Below are 21018 nucleotides of genomic sequence, written 5' to 3'. Positions count from 1 at the left end.
GATATTGCAAACTGAGGAAGTTTACTCTTCATCTAATCAGATATATCTTCTATGCCAGCAGTCACCTTATGTAAAATCATAAGCACGTGACATATATTGAATTCACTGGCCATGGTCACGTGGTACGAGCTCAAAAATTTTCTAAGGTAATGGAACTATTAAGATGATAAGAGAAGAGATGAGATGAGCTGACATACATACTGATCAATTATACAGAGACTTTAGTTGATAAGGCATAATCAAAAGCATCGGATAAGATAGTCTGCAATATACTTCAGTGATGGCTTCTGTAAGAAAAAGAAAGATGGCAAAATCATCCGTCAAGAAGGTGTCTAGAAGAAGAAAGGACAAGCAAAGGAAAATTAATATAGCATGTAATCCAATTATTGAGAAGAACTGGGATTATAGTTTGACTTTATCTCAGAACTATAAGAAATTAGGTTTAAGAGGTAAACTGGGTACCCCAGCTGGTGGTTCGGAGGCTGATTTAGGCAAGGTATTAAAGAAGGAACCGCTTGTACAGTCTACATTTGCAGATTACGACAGCGAAGATTCAGATAATATAGAAAAAGATGATAAGAATGACACTGAAGAAGAATTCGATGAAAATCTAATTCCAGAGGGGGAAGCTCGTATCCAGCGTGATGCTGATGGTGCTGTTGTAAAGGTTGTATATGGTAAAATGAAACAGATTGATATTGATATGGATGTAGAAGAACTGAAGAAGAAGATAGAGGATTCCGAACAGAAAACTGATGTTGTAAAGGAGCTGGAAGAATTTGCTACTGCCAAATTTGTCAAAAAAGAACGTATAAATAGTAGCAGGGAAAACGAATGGCTAGAAAGCCTTTACAAAAAGCATGGAGATGATTACAAGAAAATGTCCCGTGATATGAGCTTAAATATTTACCAACAGACTGCAGGTGATTTAAAGAGGAGAATAACCAAATGGAAGAAGATTCATAGCATTGAATAAATTTAATATACAATTATTTATCGCTTTCATTCTGTAAAATATATTTTGATACACCAGAGTCCCGGTTTCTGTTGATACACCAAACCTAGATTGCCCAGTGCGATGGCGCTAATAACCGGATAAATAACAGCTCATTAGAGCCCCATTTAGTTAACTATTTTCATAAAAATTGATATTCACTTAGTAGTGATACTAATATAAATAAGGCGAAGAACAAAAAAATAAGCTGTGTAACTTTTAGGGTGTGAACAAGGGCTTCAGTTGGGCTCAACAAATGCTCTATAAGTAATGAATTCTTTATCATTAGCAATTAGTTTTATTTCCGTTTCCGGTCCAATAAAGAATACAAAACCAGGTTCAGCTTTCAGATTCAAATCACCGGCCTGAATTGAGCCACTACCACTGGTAGTTATAAGAATTGATGGACCTTGCAGACCTTCAAAACTTCTAGTTCCAACTGCATCTTGAAATGTTGTCCGAATAACGGAGAATTCTTCTATTGGTGGGTTATACAGTGTAGCATTTCCTTCACCACTAGACTTCTTAAAAGGCTCGAGTTGCATCTTTTGCTTTTCCACAGCTTCGTAGGTGTATGTTAACATAGAAACCAAATTATTCACATCTTTGAACTTAGGTGTGAAGCCAGCTCTCACTACGTTATCCGAAGCAGCCATACATTCAATGATATCACCGGAAATATATGCGTGGGGGTCCTTCGCTCTCAAGAAGATTGCTTCACCTGCTTTCAAAGTACAATGGTTCAACAACATGCCACCACAGAACAAACCAACATCGTCTGGGAATTGCCGATTTAGTCTGATTAATAGGTCAGGCAACGTTCGGTTATTGAAATCTGAAGGAGAAGATATAGCTCTTTTAATTAAAGCACGGGCATTAATGGTGATCAGCTCCTCAGAGGCATTCATAACGTTACTAAACACAGCTTGCAGTAACTTCTTATTGGTCTCATCTTCTTTGGATCCTAAAGTTGCTTGAGGCTTTATCCCTCGAATAAATTGCTCAGCAACTTCATCAGAAACAACATTTTTAAATTCTGGAATACGTTGTAACTCATCTGAAATTTCTTCTAACGGTTTAAACCCACAGAAACCCTCGAAATCGGTGACAGCAATGGCCATCTCCGGCTTATGGTTACCATCAGGATAATTCTTAGGATCCTGCAAATGTAACTTTTTAGCAAGAGGTATATCTGGATGAGCTTGAATCGATAAAACCTTCTCAATTGATAACACTTTAAACAAAAAAGGCAACTCATTGGTAGACTGAAATTTCTTCACAATACCTGCGCCCAACATATCCATTGGATTCTTGGCAATTAAATCCCTAAGTGATTCATCAGTACCAAGTTTCAAAGACGGAACCTTATGATGTGTGCCCATCCACAGCTCTGCATACGGCTTATCTTCTTCAATCTTCAAAGAAGGATTAGAACTAGCTGCATATTGAGCTACAGCAGAAGAGGTGCCGACCTTCCCCCAATCGTACTGCTGAAAACCAGTCTCCAATCTGAAAACCTTATTATCAGTCATTCTGCCTAGTTATTTCGTCCGAGATATATCCACAAAGATCGCCTTTTACTTCCTTATAACTAACAAATAGCGGTAGTAGTCTTTTACTGAAGAACCTGGTATCTCCTTTTTACACGTTTTCGTAATTTCTCATTTTTCCGACAATACCTCTCAATATCTTTCTGGTGATGTTTTGCAAAGATGACCCCGTTTAAAGGTTCAGATAAATAGAAGAACCAATCATTCATGTATTAGGCGGTAGGCATTCAAGGTTATTTTGAGATATATAGCACTAGGAATGGCAGAATGGATTGAGACTAGTAATGGAAACCGGATATCGAAGAAAGCAACGGTAACCGGGCCCCAAAGGATTTTAATTGCTGGCTCTTGTTTAATTAAGGAGGACTGTATAGTGGAAGGCAATGTAAGAACTTTAGAAAAAACGGCTAGTGCAATATCTATGGGTAGATTTTGTATGCTTGGGGCAGCGTGTGTTGTAAAACCGGCTATAATAGGCTACAAAACCGATAAAGCCTCAGGGAAAATGGTCTCAGTGCATTGCCCCCTTGTCATGAACTCGTACACGTTGGTGAAACCGGGTGCCCAGATACATTGTAAAAGGATGGGCAGCAGAGTCGTGATAGGAGCTAATTCAGTGTTATCTAGATGTTGTACAATTGGAGATGTGGTTATAATTGAAGACAATGTGATCGTTCCTGAGAACGCCTATGTTCCCTCATTCTCGAGAGTCAAAAGGCACTCGGAGTGGCCAAGCTCGATCGAAATGACGCCGTTAAACCACAGTATGCGCCAAGTAATCGAGAATTGGTGTAAACAGGAATATTTAGGCATGACACTAGATTTTGATGAATAAGAGAATAAGTGAGTGCGTACTACTAGGGTTCATTTCGAGATGGATACCTTGCATACATACATACATATATACATACATATATATATCCATCTGCATTTATGTGCAAGGCAACAGTACGACAGAATTCGAGCTGCCAGCCGGGTTGTATAAATACTGCAATAAAATACGCTAGATATGTGTATAAAAAGATATAGATATAGATAAGATGTGGATATGGAATATATTTATACATTTATACATAAATATAAATGAATTATCGAAAACTTGTGCTCATTACAAATTGATTCCGCTGGAGCTGTGGAAGTTTGATTATATCCGTTGCTACGTTCAAAAGGCAAGAAGAGGATTATATCTTACAGGATTACCAAGTTAGTGAAATTATTATCATCCCTTACAGAAAGAAGACAAGCTGACTGGCTAATTGACTATCCTGGAGTCTAAAAAAATACAAGCACACACGTTCAACTCACCTACACATTTTATAACCAAAAACATCGCTGTTTTAATTTTAATACTTAGTGGTGAAATGAATGCCCTTGTTATTGGCGCTACCGGATTATGCGGCTCAGCAATTTTGAAATATGCTACAAATGATTGTAAGTTATTTTCTAATGTGTATTCAATTTCTCGAAGAGAGATTCCAAATTGTGGGGACTCTGTGAAGTCGATAATAAATGAAGATACAGAAACCTGGATTGACAGTATTCCAGACGGGATCAATGTTCTGTTTAGTGCCCTAGGCACAACAAAAGCAGCTGCTGGTAGTATAGAAAATCAATACAAGATAGATCATGGTTTGAACCTAGCAGTGGCTAAAGCCGCAAAAGAAAAAGGTTGTAAAACTCTGGTACTTGTTAGTTCCCTTGGAGCTAGCATTGAGTCTAGATTACCATATTTCAAGATGAAGGGCGAGCTTGAACGTGATGTACTTGCCTTAGGCTTCGAAAGAACTATTTTATTGAGGCCAGGAGTTCTATTAGGAGAAAGAGACTCCAATTACACTGGCTTTGGCCGCAGTCTAATTACGAAGCTTGCTAGTTGGATATACAGAGGTAAACTGCAATATCTTCTTGGTTGCCCTGTTTATGCCGATGAGGTTGGCAAAGTCGCAGTGAAACTGTCGGTAGATGATGGGACTGACAAGAATAAAGTGAAAATTGTACACTCTTCAGGAATACTAGAAACCGCTAACAGTGATTAGACAACTAAATTTGCTATTTAAGGCTATCTAAGATAGAAAAATAGCAGTGCTTTCTGTATATTTTGTTCATTCTTGTATCATATGACTTAAGACATGATACTATATATATATATATCGTAACATGGATTTTTTCAATTTTACATCATATAGTTTAAACCACATAGCACACACCCTGCTGTCCACAGTTTATATTCAATTACACCAATAACCAAATACACTGATAAGCTATTTTTGCTGCAACTCATTTAGCTGGAATTTGGGTATAAAGTAATATAAAAGTTTGTTGTTCCTATCTATTTTACAATGGAAAAGAACGAATCAGAGGATAGTGAACATGATAGGTATGGGGTGGTGATTGATGCAGGGTCATCAGGCTCTAGGATTTATGTATACAAGTGGCAAGATCCAGGATACCTATTGGAAGGAAACACTGATGATAATGCTGCGATTTTACGCTCAGTGCCTCACATATACTGCAACAAGAACTGGACTAAGAAGTTTACTCCTGGGCTATCAAGTTTCCAAGATAAACCAGATAAAGCGTTCAAGGGACATATTAAGTCACTATTGAAGTTTTCAGAGACGATTATTCCGAAGGATAAAATTAAGGATACTCCTGTATTTATTCAATCAACTGCAGGTATGAGGTTGGTTCCCCAGCACAAGCGAGATAAGATTACTGAGCACCTTTGCCGTAAAATCCGCCATGATACGGAGTTTTTATTTCATAACTGTGAGATGCAAGTACAAACTATTGATGGTGAAACTGAAGGGCTATACGGATGGCTTGCTTTGAACTATTTAAAGGGTTATTTTAATGTTTATGATACGTCCGTTGAATTACATGATTCATATGGCTTCATGGATATGGGTGGAGCTTCAACTCAAATTGCATTTAAGCCGAACAACGAACAGGAGTTGCAGGCTCATTCTGAGGATGTATCTACAATTATATTAAAAAGCGTGAATGGCGATGTTCAGACATGGCAAGTTTTTGCTGGTACTTGGCTGAACTTTGGCACTAATGAAACGCGGAAAAGATATTTATCCCAATTGGTCAACTTAGATGATCATATATCAGCCTGCAATGATTGTGAAAATTCTGTAAGTAATGAATTGACAGACCCTTGTTTGCCTAAAAATGCTAAAACCACCTTTACTCTTGATAACGTAACATTTAATGTTATCGGATCAGGAAACTACGATCAGTGCAGCAGATATATGTATCCTCTCTTGGCTAAGAACAAACCATGTAAGGAAGACTCGTGCTTATTTAACGGTGTTCATGCTCCAAAGATTGATTTTGAAAAGGATAGGTTTTTGGGGGTGTCTGAATATTGGTATACTACTAACGATATCTTTAAGCTGGGAGGCGAGTACAATCATGTGGAGTTTAGTATGAAAGTCAAAGAATTCTGTGAGAGCGATTGGTCTGTTTTAAAAGAAAACAATCAAAAAGGCCTTTATAATAACTTAGATGAAGATTTGCTGCGGGATGCGTGTTTTAAAGCAAATTGGGTTATTAATGTTCTACATGAAGGGTTCGGTTTTCCACGCCTTGGAATAGACAGTTCAAAAAACGTTGATGAAGGAGCAAATGTCCCAAAACATATCTCATTCCTTAGCGCAGATGAAATAGATGGTACAGAAATTTCTTGGACATTGGGCAAAATTCTTTTGTATGCATCGGGGATGGTTAAAGTAGGTACTAAGAAAAAGGTTGTAGGGCTGATGCCAAGCTCCTATAGAAAGAAACTAGGTGTGAAGTATATTTCAGGCTCTCTCTCAACGGGTTCCTTTGACTCTTCTGTACAAGGATTCATGCACTTTTCATATCATGTCATGCTGCTCTTGCTAGTATGCTTCGTCATTTACGTGGCTGTTGTAAAACTTCGTCTATCCCAGAATTTAAATTTCTCAGGCATCAGAAACAGTATTCATTATCTCCAAAACAAATTTAAAAAAATTAAATACAATGAAATTCCATTTGTGGATCCTTTATGTGAACTAGAGGAAGGTATTTTGTCTTCTAATAGATTTAATGTTGAAAGAGACGGATTTCAATTCAGAAGTAGGAGCATGTTGAATCAAAGCTCCCAGAAATCTGAAGAGGAATTTTCAATGCAAGATAGACTTGCATCAGGTGTTGTATCCCCTGCATTATCTGATGGCACAATAAGAACTGCTTTTTCTATGGCAGATTTTTCCAAGTTTAATCGTCCATCATCTAAATTTTAATCCTTTCCACAAGAATTGTGAGTCTGGTACTACTTTAGTCTTGATAGCAATGAATGTCATTCATATATATAGCACAGTTATATGGTATTTTTTTAAATTTATAAACTCACAGTGCGTAGGCTACTTCATAACCAGAATGTAGAATAACAAGAACAGTTCTGTACATGTATATTTGAAAAAAAACACATCCTGAAATTACACAACACTATATCCGTAAGCTTATTTATCCCCTTTATCACTAACCTTTGGGAGATCATCAAAGCTCACCTTGCCACTCGAAACCAGCTCAGGATCCACGACCTTTTCCTTATGCTCATATAGTACCTTGTATCCACCTTTAACGGTACCTTCAGTGACTTGCAGCGTAGAACTAATCTGAGCAGGTGTAATGTTAAATTTGAATAATAGATTCGCCATATAGATGGCTGATGCTGCTATGGTAATGGGTGATCTACCCGCCAATACATTAATGTCCTTTGCATGTTTGGCAATGTACTCTGCAGCGTTTGCAACTTGAACTGATAATCCCAAGTGAGAGCAGAATCTTGGAATAAAAGTCTCGGCACTCGTTTGACCAGTCGATATATTTGCAGTGTCAATGTTGACAAAACCTCTATCATTCTTTTCTCGTAGAATTTTTTTAATTATATTCAGCGTCTTGCCAATTTCCTTCTTTCTAACGTTTGTTAGAGACAGGATTTCCTTAAAAGACCTACCAACTTCTGCCCTTCGGCACCCTAACAAGATTACAGAGGCCATTATACTCTCCTGAGACTTACCCTTCAATGCACGCTCTTCAAAACAAAGCTTGTATGCTTCTTTGGCGCAATCCTTGACAATCTTCGGTAACTCGGCCGCATCACACATCATCGTGATCTTAGCGTATGAAGCTTGCAACTCGTTATCCTTCTTATCAACAATCGACTTGCTTTGCGCTCTATTTAATTCTCGGGTCAACTTCACATCACTACCTTGTGCTTGACCAATTCTGGTAGATAAATGATTGCCATCCAACAACGGATTTGAAGCCTCGCCCACACGACTGGGATCATCTCCATTCTGATCATCGTTGGAAAAAGTACGCCACTCTGATCTAGTGTCCACAATCCTATCAGAAAGGACCAACCCACACAGAGCACACACAATGTCACCTTCACTAAATCTCTCGACAACTTTAGGAGGATATACTTTACATTCAGGACAAGAAATAACGATATTCAAGTTAGGTCCCGTCCTTCTTGCAGTAGCAGCAGCATTTGCGTGAGCAGCAGTAGGCAAAGACATTCAGATATGGACTCTTAGGGGCGAGGGGTTACGGCTGGCCGAGAACAGAAACCTGTTGTTTGTATGACAAATGTAGCCAACTTGAGAAGTGTTTCGCCACTCAAATTGTACAAAATTCGCCCCTCCATCAGAGCACCATACACGAAATCAACCATCACCATACACGAATTATTTCTTTTTCAGTTTTTTTGAAAAATTTGTTGATTCACCTCCGGCGCGATGAGATGAGATGAGTGAACATAGTTGTTATTACACCAAGGCATAAATCTTGACAGACTGGTTTTCCAGAGGATTGGATATCTTTAATCATCTTTTTCATTAAAGCAAAACATGAGGGTTAGAAAGAAGACTTCCAAGAGGGTATCAACTCGAATGAGGGAGGGTATCAAAAAGAAGGCAGCTGCTCAAAATCGTAAAGATAGAAAACTGGCTAAGAAGGATGTAACTTGGAAATCAAGAGTACAGAAAGACCCAGGTATTCCATCTAATTTTCCTTATAAGAATAAAATATTAGAGACAATTGAGCAGAAGAAAAGATTGGATATGGAGGAGAGAGAGCGTAAGCGAGCGGAAAGGATAGAAGCCAAGCGTTGTTCTGTCGAGGAAAGAGCCGAGATGTCGGATGGTGAGGGCATGGAAGACGCTGAGGATGGGGCCACTGGGTTGGAGGCTCTTATGGAATCAGCTCAAAGAGCAGCCAAAGAATATGATGGTTCTGATGACATGGATTTAAGGGAAGAGGACTTGTCTGTGACAGAATATGATGTAAACTTTTACGAGGATTCAGAAGAAGGAGAATCTGAACTTGAGAAGTCCAGAAAGGCATATGATAAAGTGTTCAAATATGTTGTTGATGCATCCGACGTTGTTCTTTATGTATTGGATGCTAGAGACCCCGAAGGTACCAGGTCTAGAAAGGTCGAACATGCTGTTTTACAATCTCAAGGTAAAAGGCTAATTTTGGTACTTAACAAGATTGATTTGGTTCCCCCAACTGTTCTAGAACAGTGGCTGACCTTCTTGAAGTCCAGTTTTCCAACTGTTCCATTCCGGGCCTCTCCAGGTGCTACGAATGCTTCTTCATTTAACAAAAAGTTGACCCAAGCTGCAACTGCTAGTGGGTTATTGGACTCCCTGAAAATATATGCAAATAACTCCAATTTAAAACGGTCTATCGTAGTTGGTGTTATCGGTTATCCAAATGTTGGTAAATCCTCAGTTATTAATGCCTTAACCAGTCGCAAAGGTGGATCTTCGAAAGCTTGCCCTGTGGGAAACCAAGCTGGTGTTACCACATCATTGAGGGAGGTTAAAATAGATAACAAGTTGAAGATTTTGGATTCACCGGGTATCTGCTTCCCAGGTGAATCCAGTAAGAAAGGTAAGACTGAACAAGAGGCGGAATTAGCTCTACTAAATGCTTTACCACATAAATATAACATTGACCCATATCCTGCGGTTTTAAAGTTGATTAAAAGACTATCACAGAGCGACGAGATGACCTCGAGTTTTAAGGCTTTTTATGAAATTCCTCCAATCGCAGCATCAGATCCAGACCAATTCACAAAGCAGTTCTTAATCCATGTTGCACGTAAAAGGGGAAGGCTAAGTAAAGGTGGTATTCCTAATCTATCAAGTGCGGGGATGTCGGTGTTGAATGATTGGAGAGACGGAAAGATTTTAGGCTGGGTCTTACCAAACTCCTCTAAGGCATCAGCCACTGAAGTCGATAAACAGAAAGAGACATTAGGCACTGGCGCTACGCATGCTCCAAAGAAAGTGGAGCAAACAACTATTGTTCAACAGTGGTCCAAGGAATTTGATCTTGATGGCCTATTTACTTCCTTAGATAAAGCTGTTCAAGCTAGCAACGAAGATGCTCTAATGAAAGAATAAGAAATTTAAATGCATTTCATTTATTCGTTATATATACAGAGCTTTTTTTATACTTAGACTCATTGAATTGTGCATTATATATAGTATTTAATATAACTTGGTGATCCGAAAACTTTATCACTCTGATATATAGTTCACACTTCGTGAAACGTGCGGGAAGTTACTGAACCCACCAATAAACGCTAGCTAAGGTTCATCTATGGTTTATAAAGTTGGAGATAGATTGCAAATAAGCAGTGAATTATGCATCATTAGATTTATTGGAACGATCTCAGACTGGGGTGAAGATATTACTGCATATGGTCTAGAATGGGATAATATAGAAAGAGGGAGACATGATGGTGAAGTAAATGGAACGCGCTACTTCAGCACTCTAACTGGTAATTCAGCAACAATAATGAAAGAGTCGAAGTTATTGCAGAGTTTGGATGCAGACAGGACATTGTTACACGCATTAAACACGAAATATGGTGATAACTTGCGTAGCATTGAGACGATGTATATAGGGTCTAAAAAATTGGAATCATATGGTTTCGATAAACTGGCTCAGATATACAATGACTACTCTAATTTAAAGTTATTATCTTTATCACGGTTATGTGTTAGATCAGCTGGGTCTTCCGAAGAATTAGCAGAGCTTTCTGAAAGATGCACAAGTGTTGAAAGTTTGGATTTATCTTTCAACCTATTGACAGATTTCAACGAGGTGGTAACTATTGTTTCAAAATTGCCAACTATCCGCCAATTAGATGTAAGTGGCAATGTGTTTCAAATGAATTATTCTGAACAGGTAGTATGTCCAAATCTGAAAAGTCTCACTTTGGTATATTGCCGCCTTACAGCAGAGTTTATAAAACTTATAATGAGATCGTTTCCGAATCTTGAATCATTGAATGTACAAGATAACAATATCAATTGCCTTGATGAAGTTACAGTTCCCAGGAGCCTCAGGGAGCTCAACATATCCCAAAATGGAATCAAGAAACTCCCACCTACCTTTTCGTCAGCATTTATCACTACATTACTTGTAGCAGAAAACGAAATATCTGATATATCTCTAGATACCTGTGATAGTATTCAAAGACTAGACATTTCTAAGAACAAAATAGATAATTGGGCAACTCTAGACAAAATAAACTTGAAGTTTCCAAATTTAAAAGGTTTGAGAATCGATGAGAACCCATTTTGTTCTGATGAGTCCTCAGAAACAGACAGTTTCTATCAAATTATTGCTAGAGTATCCAATATAACTATGCTTAATGGCAGCATATTGACTAGAGAGCTTCGTGAAGATGCAGAGTTTTATTTTATTTCTAAGGTTCAATCGGGGCTCATCTCATATGACAGGTTATTACATCGCTGGGGTTCGCTCATGCAGCACCATAATATTTCTGAAAGAGAGGCGTCATCAGAAACTGCAAATTTCATAGCGAACCGTATATGTCGTATTAAAGTCCATACGGTCGATCCACTAGAATTTGAATTGAATGTATTGAATAGTATATCAGTCCGTTATCTAAAAAGCCTTATTGCGAAGCACATAAATGCAGATGTGCTGTCGGTGAAACTTACCTATTCGATAGTGCCAGACATCATCATCAGTTTCAATCATGAATTTTCGTCAATAAGTAATTTTGGTATCAGCACAGGATCTAATATATACGTTACTTTAGATAATGTACATTGAGATCTATATCAAACATATAGCCGCTTCAAAAAAAAACGAACTAGACACTGCAATACTTCTAATCTAAACTGAAATTCCAGAGGCAGTCACCCAAGTGATGGATCATTTCTACCCCATGGCCTTTGTTGATAGAACGAATGTCATCAGTCGACATTAATAGCTTACCAACAGCAAGGGCATTCTCTTTGTTTTCTGCATTAATGATAACAAGAGAGTCCTGCTCAAAGCCGGGAGATTCTGGAATCTTAGCACCAGCAGAAGTCAGACCCGGGCACATAATGTTAGCCCCAGATAATACAAACTTAATAGCCCCTCTATCGACTTGAACCGTGGGAAACGCTTGAGGAAATTTATGAACAAATTTCAATGTAGGAATCAATTCATCAAACTTTTGAAAGAAATACACTTCATTATCAACAGTATACAATTGTATTTTATCCGTACATTTTATAATTTGCATTTCAGCCTTCTTAGGTATCAACTCGTCGATCACTTCCTCCAGACCTGGAAACTGTTTAACCAGCGTAGCCTTCAAGGATCTCTGCACAGATGACTTCACTCTAGTACGAGTATGTATATCCTCTTTAGAAAACCTTCAGATTTGTTAGTAAGTGAGCATAGATACCATTAACCCAATCAAACATACTTCTTAAACATTGCTATATGCTACCGGTGCTCATCTATGTAAGATTCATCAAGCAGTTATTATATCAGAGCCCCAATTTCAACAACCTACACTCAAATAACCATTACCCGGACTCTAGCTTAAACTCAACTAACCAACGGCCACAATTCTTTTATTGCAGAGAGAACTTGAATCAAGCTTCCGACTAGTTTATATACATTATCCTCATCCCTCATATGTGGTCTCACATATATTGGTCTAAGAAAGTATGTTCAACAATGAACAGTTGATAAAAACGATAATTCCAAAAATTCCCTACATAGATACAGTGCATAAGGCGCGCTTAAAACTATGAGGAGCGGGTCATGGTTAAAGTTTTCAACCAGCAATAACACAATCTCGGACGGATCCTCACTGATATGCGTATTTCCCGTGCATAAGGATGGGGAATTGAAAGAAAGGTGTAATAAGATGAATGGAGTTGGAACGAATGAACTTTTTCTCAATTTGCTTTATATAAGAGGCCTCAACATGGTCATATTATACGTTATATGTTAATGGATAATATAGATTTAAATTAGACGTTATTATAGGAAGCCTCGATATATATTACTACAGTAAATTAAGTTATCTAATCAGATGCAGAGTAAATCAGAGAGTCCACCATCGTCATCTAAGACGTCTATTTCGCTACGATCACAAGTTTCTTCAAATTCAAGTTCCTGTGAGATTAATCTTATATCATGATTTGATACAATAACAGCGCGATGAGTTGGTTCATTAGTTTCAGTGGCTAATTGATGTTCTACTCGACGTGCAATTGCATTTTTCCTATGCATTTCAATAATCTGTTCTTTATCGTCATTATTCATTGCGTCAAATACAGATATAATTGAACGTACTCTTTCGCAATGTGGTATTTTATACACCTTAAGTTTAGGATGGGAAAAGAGTGGTTTGGGTTCCCAAGATACCAGGTTAACTGATGAGTAATTCTCTTCAAAGTATTTCTTTTCGCTTGGGGTCAAGAGTCCATCTGACTTGTTGAAAGTATTTTTGTAGGTGGTTTCTTTGTCAATGAAGGCATTTTTATCTGCTTTTTGTTTCTTCAGTAGTTGAGGTGGGTCGTCTGTATCGAGTGACCTTTTTGACGGGAACTCTAGGTGTTTAGTGTCAAAAACCATTGTAGTATCAGGATTTAGTATTTCGGAATCATAGGAAGAAGGAATTTGATCAGCTCCAAGGGTTATGTCTTGTTTCATCAGAATATCAGACAGAAGTTTAGGTTTAATATCAACAATTAGATTTTGACTTGCCATTTCTGGGGAAGACATATCTGATTCTAAAGAATCATGCTCTAGTCGATCTAACAGTGTGTGTTGCCCTTTGGGAACGTTGGTAAGTTTCTTCTTATTTGTGGATTTCTCCGCTAATTCATACTCTCCATTTTCTCTTATATCATACCTGTTGACTAAATTAACAGCGGGAACTATGCCATGCTCAACATTATCAGGCATAAAGAACCTCTTAGGTGTTGCTTTCGTTACCTTTTTCTTCCCTGTCTTCTTATTATCTAATTTACCCAACATCGCTTGTGTGGCAAATTTAATCACAGCATCTGTATCTTCCATTTCATTCACTTCATTATTTGTGGCAGACACCGTGATAAATTCTTTCTGGCATTTCGGATTCATGTTAGCTGGTATAATGCGATCTGCGACTTTGTAGTTTATTGAGCCCTGGCCAATCAGCCTTTGTAATTGGGCATAATCTTCCATGGCCTTTTCAAACTTATTCGACTCATTATCACTTAACAACAGAACAATTCTACCATCTCGTTTTCTACCAGTCCTACCCATACGTTGAATATTTTTGATCGGACTGCTGGTGGTATCGTAGCAAATAATCATGTCAACTTCTCCAATATCTAAGCCTTCTTCTCCAATAGAAGTACAAACAAGGACATTATATTCACCCTTCTTGAACTTGCTGATAACCTCTTTTTGTTGTTTCTGAGACATTCCGGTGATCTGGGCTTCCTCAGAGCTTCCAGTTCTCCGAGAACTCCTTAATAACTTTTCCTCTTCTTTCTTCTTCATCTTTTCCTCTTGAATTTGTCTTTCCTCATCTATTCTACGAAATCGGTCTGCCTTAGTCCTACCTTTTGGTGTATATTTTCTAATGTATTCAGTTTGATCGAACCCTTCTTTACCTCTGGCTTGGCCAATAAAGATATGGGGTCTAAAGCTTTTATCATTCATGTCATCAATGCATTTAACGATTTCCAATGCAGATTCTCTAAGCTCGGTAAATATAATGACTCTGGAATCAGCATTAACGTTTACAAAAAACGTAGATAATTCATTCCTAACGCACTGCAATTTTCCATGTCCCAAGAATTCAGGAACGGATAAGTACCGCTGACAAGTTTTGATAACATTTTTCAATATTGGACTGGAATAGAACGATTGAGCAGTTTTGTTTTTGGATTTGCCCAATTCACACTTAGTCGTAAACTCCCTGTATTTATTATCAAAATAAGAATAAAACGTCCGGATACCATAAATCTTTAGTCTCTTCAACATATGACCCACATGGGATAACAACTGTAAGGTAAAATAGTTCTTCCATTTTACCCCCTCTGGAATTGAAGAATTTGAGATAAGTCTTTGACTTTGTTGCATTGCCACATATGCATTTATATTTACAGGCTCACAATCATCATATAAACCCAGTTGAACAGCTTCTTTTAGCACTGGAGTTGCAGCGATACCTATCTGTTCTATAATGTCTTCAATCTCAGAAGTGAAAGGTACATTTACTTTCTCATAATCTCTCCGTTTCATATATTTCACAATATCCTCACTCTCTTCAGTTCTAATCTCAATCTTTGAAATTTGCAAGTTTTCAACTACTTCTTGAACACCCTCTATATCGGTTGCTGGTGTTGCTGTAAGTGCAAGCATTCTGTAAGAGGTATTAAATCTTTCGATAAATTTTGTAACCTCAACATAAGCATACGATCCCCGTGCTCTGTGTGCTTCATCTATAACTACCAAAACGATATCTTTGGGATTCAACACTCCTCTTTTCAAATCGTTTTCTATAACTTGTGGTGTAGCAAAGAATACCCGCTTTTCTGCCCATATCTGTTCTCGATGTTTACGACTCTTATCCAACAATATCGCCGTCTGATTGTATGGAATTCCAGTAACACCCAAACAAGCCTTGATCTGCTGCGCAACTAATGGTCGAGTTGGTGCGGTGAAGATTATCTTTGCATTCTTTGTCCATCTAAAATAATTCAACATGACCGTACTTGCAATAAATGTCTTCCCCATACCGGTTGGAATGGCGCATAACACATTTTCAAATAAAGCTCTCTTCACAATTTCATATTGGTAATCACGTACCTCATAATTTGTTGGATATATAAATGAATTTAACTGATCGTAGCATAGCTGGTGGTGAGTAGGTTTGTATGTAACTGTTGTCTTGATTTCCTCATAATACCTTTTCTCCCCCTCTAATACTTTCCCTGTTAGATCACGTTGGACCAATAAAGGATGTCTGATAACACTGGTTTGGACACACCGATTTACCTTGGTATCAAGCAATTCCTCTAAGTCAGCATCCTCAAGGTCACTAAAGTCTGACATGTTTGTGGTCATCTCATGTTTTCAATTTCAATAATTTCAAGGATGTACAAAGTACTTAACAGAAAAATCATCGCGTTTGTATTGTTAACTACGATTGACTGACTAGACCAAATACCAAAAATTTTGACTACACAATATAAATAACTAGAATTACAGATATAAAACACTAATATTCCACTATTAAGACTTTTTATGACGATCAAAAGCACCAATAATATCATTCTTATTAAATTGGATATGAGTTCCCTTATAATGCTTATCAATAAGCGAGTAGAGTTTCAAATAAAAGGAAACCGTTTGTCCTTGGATGCAAGACCATAACTTTTCACACAACAGTTCTATAAATTTGGAACCTTCTTCACTGTAAAAATGTTCATACATATTTTTATGCAAATTATCAACCATAGCTTCTATCTGCTGCGATGGATGTTTACTCAATAGGGTGCTTAAATGTTGGGGACTGTATGCAGCCCATTTAGACGGATCTCCCCGACTAGAAGTGGAGTTGATCAAACCATATGCGCCATCTACAAAAGTGAAAATGTCACCCATTTCTTGATGTAATAGAGTATCAGCGTAAAATTCCTTCTGTCGGTCAAAGACCTGTTTTGCCTGTTGGATAATTTGCATAAAGCTGTCTTTACGAAATATGGGTAAAGTTTCAACTAACCAATAACTGTTCCGTACTAAGGAAATGCATTTCTCTAGTTTCACTGATATGCTTACCGCTGGTAATTTTGAAACATTGTTATTACCCAATTTTTCCTCTTTAGCTAACAATCTAGCTATAGATGCTCCCCACAAACAGTAAGTTTTATCCAAGTACGTTAGAATATCAGCACTATATTCAGTGGACAACTCAAATTTCGAAAATGCGTACCCAAATTCCTCTTCCACAGTTTTAAGAAATATTGGAAAGCTCAAAATAGCTGGGAACAAATATCTGGCTTTATAATCAATAGCAGATCTCTCGTGTAAAACTGTTTGCTCGTTGATATAATCTTCCCAATCTTGTTTTAGTTTTTCATTGATTTTAACTAAAATACTCAGCAAGAATTCTTGATCTGTTGGTTTTAACCATCTGATACGATTTTCCAGGTATAAAAGAACAGCCGGGGTATGCCATTGATTCATCTTTAGATTTTGATTGATCTCTGTAAGGAACCTGTTAAATTGTGATTGGAAAACTATGGTTACCATCTGGTTTTTTAATTTGGCAGAATCTCTGTTGGAATCCATAGCCTTCACTTGATACAAATCAAAATTCCTAGACTTCTTGTCAAACTTTTTAATAAACTCTGGGAAGTTTAATGGTGAAGACATGTGAAAAAAGCTATCCACAAAATTCTGATAGGTTATACACAACTCTTCTATCGCCGCGAAAGCTTTCAAGAGTGTATCTAATTCATCAGATCTGGAACAATTTTCAAAGGATAATGTTTTTGATTTCTTAAAAGTTTCCCACAATTTTAATAATTCAAGCTTTTCAGCTCTTGAAGTAGTTAGTAGTCGTTTTATACTTTTAGCCTGCAAGAAAGTTACAACAGCCGAAATCCTAGCTTCATATATCTGACAAATATCAGTTGCCCATTTTTCAATTAAATCATTAAAGGTACCTTCAGAAACATCTTTACAAAACAACGGTAAAGATGAATATACAAGTAACTTTGAAAGTACAGTAGTCAGTGCCGTAGTCTTGGAATCTAGATTTTTAAATTTTTCATCCATTTGCATCACAACACGCTTTAGAAAAACGTTTGTAATCTTTTCGTAGGCTTGACGTCTATCTTTTAATGCTCTTATTTCACCTAAATTATACTCCTCTTTCTTCTCACTTCCTTTAATAGCACCAAGAGCCTTGTGAAGTGCTGTTAATAACGATTCGATTGTATCCAAATTAGTTTCATTTAAATCGAGTGTTAACAACTGTTCAAGCGAAGATTCAGGTAACGAAACAGAATCTAGAATACTCGATAAGTCCGTCCAAAGAAATTTCTTATTAGCGATCTCTACCTGCAAGCCATTAAATTGACTTTCCACATATTTAATATCCCTAGAAACACTGGATAATTCCATGGTAAATAAGGACAACGTTGGATCCATCCTATCACATTCCTGAGTGGCTTTATCATTATATCGCTTAAGTTCCGAGGCCTTCTTAGGTAGCAACATTAATTGCCTATTAAATTGGTATTCAGCCTCAGCCAATTTAACTGAGAGACGCTCCAGTAATGAACGAGGGTCATCATGGTCAAGCCAGTTTGTTTCGTTTAAAATTTCTACCAATGCCTCATAATCAACTACTTCTAATTCCCTAGAATCCTCAACTATATTATTTGCTGACCAGTCAGAAGAATTTTTGGCCAATTGATCTCCGTCAAAGGAGGGTGTCAGTTGACTATTGGTGGTTTCCTCGACAACATTTTCATTAGTTGACTTCATACATCGCACTTCATCCCCAGGTTCAAATGAAAGCTCATTACTCGTATCATTAACAATGTTTATGTTTTTATTGCTTATTAAGTTGTCGCGAGTTGATTCAAAAGCATTTTCTTGTTCAGGTTCCAAGTTTGGACCTGCTGAGGGCGAATTATCAACAATAGTAGAATTCCTAAGGACCTCATTTAAATCATCGTAGAACTTTTCACTTTCTATTGATATTCTAGATTCAATAGCCGGAATAATGGAAGCAGCTGTCGGTTTTGCGTTGGATGCTGGAAATCTTTGGCTGTCATGATCCACTGGCCTTTGAGGAGACCTTGACCCAGCCATGTTTTTTAACAAATTATTGATGGCATCAGGTTGATTATGATGGTTCGCATTGGATACATCTGGTTTACGATTCTCTGCACTGGATACAGTGGTAGCGGCAACATTCAGTGGCAATACAGGGGAAACTAGTTGCTTTGGGGGATCAGATTTTGCAGAATTAATTGAATAAGGGGAAGGATGTAAAGATTTTGAAGATGCCACCTCCGCCATTCCGCGTGAGTAGAAATTAGAGTATGGATGTGAACCTTGGTGAGGAAGGGGAGCTGCACTCGAGGGAGGCACTGGCGTCTGAGTTACAACGGCCTGTGTAGCAGATGGTAAATTGGATGAATCCGAAGAAGGCCGAAGAGATTCATGCGGAAGCGTACGGGGGGTGCTCTGTGACGTTGAATGTTTGTACGGTGAAAAGGATGGATTAGAAGCTTCCTTAACATGTTCGTGCGAAGGACGGTTTGCACTCTTTATAGGTAATGAACCGTCTATAAAATATTGATCCTGTGGCAAAGAAGAAGCTTCATTGAACGCGCTTCTCTGAGCTTGCGGCTGATGATGTCTCTGAATTATTGCAGCCTGCGCTGTCTGCGAGCCAGCACTAGACGGGTTGAAATGGTTCTCCCTTTGGTGGGAGCGGGAATCATCAGGTTGTGCCTTACCTCGAATAACGGCACGTTGGTAACTTTGTTCATCAAGATAAAACATTGCTAGATCCCAATTGACCAACTGCGGGACGTGTCCACCAGAGTTTTCCATATACATTTTCACAATGCTTTTAATAAAAACAGTTCTTTCTTTGGCAGAATTGGTTTCCCAATAATACTTCTTCCCCATAATAAACACAAATCCTTCATTTCTCTCTAGATCTCTTTCAATCATAGTTAACTCTTTCATTTCCCAGGTCCTACCTATTTGAAACGTCCCATTGCTGTTTTCACGAGCCTTATGTACTTGCATCTTCATCGTATCACCCTTGGAACTGACAATCAACACTCGTTTCTTCTTATTAGTTAACGGGGAATCCGGGGAAGGTCTAGAACTAGGATATCGAGAATCCTCAATGATCCTAACATGCGTGATATAAACATTCAACGGCAACCCGGTATTGCCATCAACTTTCTGAAAACAAGACTGAACTATACTTCTCCGATCTCGCTCATATAACTCAGCCAAAAGATTGCTCGAAACACTGCTAACACTCGATCTAGACGTAGACCTTCTATGACTAGCCGCTGACATAGGACCCGCACTTGGAGGCCCATGGTTCGATGCAGTCCTCTTATGAAACACAGAATGACCGCCTGAATTGTCTTCCACAGAATTCCCTCTGCTATGTGAAAACCGCTTCAACATTATTTACAACAATAATATCCTTGCAACTCTCTACCCAACCAATATTTGCTAAAGCCTCGTTGTACTACGACTGCTTTCCATCTGTATTACATATGCGTACTTGTCATTGGTTGAACGCTCGTTAAAGTTTGAGGCCACCCTATTTATAAACATTACCCGCACATCAAGTCATGTGACGTAAATTAAATCTCCAGTTGCATTGCCACTAAGGCAACCGAAGCTTATAAACCGTGGTATACAATAATTCCTCATCTCAGCTGCACCTATCCTACTGCGAGATCCTTTGTAGCCCCAAGATCTGGTGGCATACGCCACAGAAAGGCTGTACGTTAGGTGTTGAATGCTGCTTGTTCAGAAAATTTTAAATCCCGTCATCTCTCCACCGACGGAAGAGTTATCCCAGATAGACTCTCTCCTTCAAGCATATTCTGAGTTATAGTTACCTCAGCCAGTTGAAACTAGTCCGCACCATGTCTATGGATTTCTCTACTTTGGCTCAGCAATTCACTGAGTTTTATTACAACCAGTTTGACACTGACAGAACTCAGTTAGGAAACCTGTACAGGGATCAATCCATGCTAACCTTTGAAACCTCGCAATTACAAGGTGCTAAGGATATTGTTGAGAAGTTGGTATCTTTACCATTCCAGAAAGTTTCCCATAGAATTACAACGTTAGATGCTCAACCTGCGTCTCCAAATGGCGATGTTTTGGTGATGATTACAGGTGATTTGTTAATTGATGATGAGCAAAATCCACAAAGATTTTCCCAAGTTTTCCACTTGATGCCAGAGGCTAACTCATACTATGTATTCAATGATATTTTCCGTCTAAACTATTCAGCTTGAAGTGAATTGAGGTATATAAATCTCTCTACTTTATATTTAGTCTTTGAATCTTTTTATTTGTATTTTTTTGTCTGCCTATGTA

The 21018-nt window shown here is 38.1% G+C and overlaps 12 protein-coding genes across 12 annotated transcripts; 7 read left to right on the top strand and 5 right to left on the bottom strand.

Annotated features, from left to right (window-relative positions):
- Nucleotides 1-280: 280 nt before the first annotated feature.
- Nucleotides 281-976, top strand: NOP16 (Nop16p; the record flags this gene model as incomplete). The annotated part of the gene is made up of 1 exon (XM_003646291.1): nucleotides 281-976. The coding sequence occupies one exon, from the start codon at nucleotides 281-283 to the stop codon at nucleotides 974-976; it is 696 nt and encodes a 231-aa protein (XP_003646339.1).
- A 257-nt stretch (nucleotides 977-1233) lies between these two features.
- Nucleotides 1234-2526, bottom strand: PMI40 (mannose-6-phosphate isomerase PMI40; the record flags this gene model as incomplete). The annotated part of the gene is made up of 1 exon (XM_003646290.1): nucleotides 1234-2526. The coding sequence occupies one exon, from the start codon at nucleotides 2524-2526 to the stop codon at nucleotides 1234-1236; it is 1293 nt and encodes a 430-aa protein (XP_003646338.1).
- Nucleotides 2527-2803: 277 nt separating this feature from the next.
- Ecym_4480 (uncharacterized protein) lies at nucleotides 2804-3379 on the top strand (the record flags this gene model as incomplete). The annotated part of the gene is made up of 1 exon (XM_003646289.1): nucleotides 2804-3379. One exon carries the CDS (start codon nucleotides 2804-2806, stop codon nucleotides 3377-3379), a length of 576 nt encoding a protein of 191 aa, XP_003646337.1.
- Nucleotides 3380-3905: 526 nt separating this feature from the next.
- Nucleotides 3906-4580, top strand: FMP52 (Fmp52p; the record flags this gene model as incomplete). Its single annotated transcript, XM_003646288.1, has 1 exon — nucleotides 3906-4580. The coding sequence occupies one exon, from the start codon at nucleotides 3906-3908 to the stop codon at nucleotides 4578-4580; it is 675 nt and encodes a 224-aa protein (XP_003646336.1).
- A 303-nt stretch (nucleotides 4581-4883) lies between these two features.
- Nucleotides 4884-6818, top strand: YND1 (apyrase; the record flags this gene model as incomplete). The annotated part of the gene is made up of 1 exon (XM_003646287.1): nucleotides 4884-6818. The coding sequence occupies one exon, from the start codon at nucleotides 4884-4886 to the stop codon at nucleotides 6816-6818; it is 1935 nt and encodes a 644-aa protein (XP_003646335.1).
- A 219-nt stretch (nucleotides 6819-7037) lies between these two features.
- SUA7 (transcription factor TFIIB) lies at nucleotides 7038-8102 on the bottom strand (the record flags this gene model as incomplete). The annotated part of the gene is made up of 1 exon (XM_003646286.1): nucleotides 7038-8102. The coding sequence occupies one exon, from the start codon at nucleotides 8100-8102 to the stop codon at nucleotides 7038-7040; it is 1065 nt and encodes a 354-aa protein (XP_003646334.1).
- Nucleotides 8103-8432: 330 nt separating this feature from the next.
- On the top strand, nucleotides 8433-9998 carry NUG1 (RNA-binding GTPase NUG1; the record flags this gene model as incomplete). The annotated part of the gene is made up of 1 exon (XM_003646285.1): nucleotides 8433-9998. The coding sequence occupies one exon, from the start codon at nucleotides 8433-8435 to the stop codon at nucleotides 9996-9998; it is 1566 nt and encodes a 521-aa protein (XP_003646333.1).
- Nucleotides 9999-10197: 199 nt separating this feature from the next.
- Nucleotides 10198-11685, top strand: PAC2 (Pac2p; the record flags this gene model as incomplete). The annotated part of the gene is made up of 1 exon (XM_003646284.1): nucleotides 10198-11685. One exon carries the CDS (start codon nucleotides 10198-10200, stop codon nucleotides 11683-11685), a length of 1488 nt encoding a protein of 495 aa, XP_003646332.1.
- Nucleotides 11686-11743: 58 nt separating this feature from the next.
- On the bottom strand, nucleotides 11744-12342 carry TMA20 (translation machinery-associated protein 20; the record flags this gene model as incomplete). Its single annotated transcript, XM_003646283.1, has 2 exons — nucleotides 11744-12278; nucleotides 12332-12342. 2 exons carry the CDS (start codon nucleotides 12340-12342, stop codon nucleotides 11744-11746), a joined length of 546 nt encoding a protein of 181 aa, XP_003646331.1.
- Nucleotides 12343-12945: 603 nt separating this feature from the next.
- MPH1 (3'-5' DNA helicase) lies at nucleotides 12946-15981 on the bottom strand (the record flags this gene model as incomplete). The annotated part of the gene is made up of 1 exon (XM_003646282.1): nucleotides 12946-15981. One exon carries the CDS (start codon nucleotides 15979-15981, stop codon nucleotides 12946-12948), a length of 3036 nt encoding a protein of 1011 aa, XP_003646330.1.
- Nucleotides 15982-16149: 168 nt separating this feature from the next.
- On the bottom strand, nucleotides 16150-20088 carry SEC3 (GTP-Rho binding exocyst subunit SEC3; the record flags this gene model as incomplete). Its single annotated transcript, XM_003646281.1, has 1 exon — nucleotides 16150-20088. One exon carries the CDS (start codon nucleotides 20086-20088, stop codon nucleotides 16150-16152), a length of 3939 nt encoding a protein of 1312 aa, XP_003646329.1.
- Nucleotides 20089-20558: 470 nt separating this feature from the next.
- On the top strand, nucleotides 20559-20936 carry NTF2 (Ran GTPase-binding protein NTF2; the record flags this gene model as incomplete). Its single annotated transcript, XM_003646280.1, has 1 exon — nucleotides 20559-20936. The coding sequence occupies one exon, from the start codon at nucleotides 20559-20561 to the stop codon at nucleotides 20934-20936; it is 378 nt and encodes a 125-aa protein (XP_003646328.1).
- Between the last annotated feature and the right edge of the window lie 82 nt (nucleotides 20937-21018).

This window comes from Eremothecium cymbalariae, chromosome 4 (assembly GCF_000235365.1).
Source record: "Eremothecium cymbalariae DBVPG#7215 chromosome 4, complete sequence".
NCBI lineage: Eukaryota > Fungi > Ascomycota > Saccharomycetes > Saccharomycetales > Saccharomycetaceae > Eremothecium > Eremothecium cymbalariae.
Note: the sequence above shows the minus strand (reverse complement) of the source record. Positions and strands in the feature narration are given on the sequence as shown.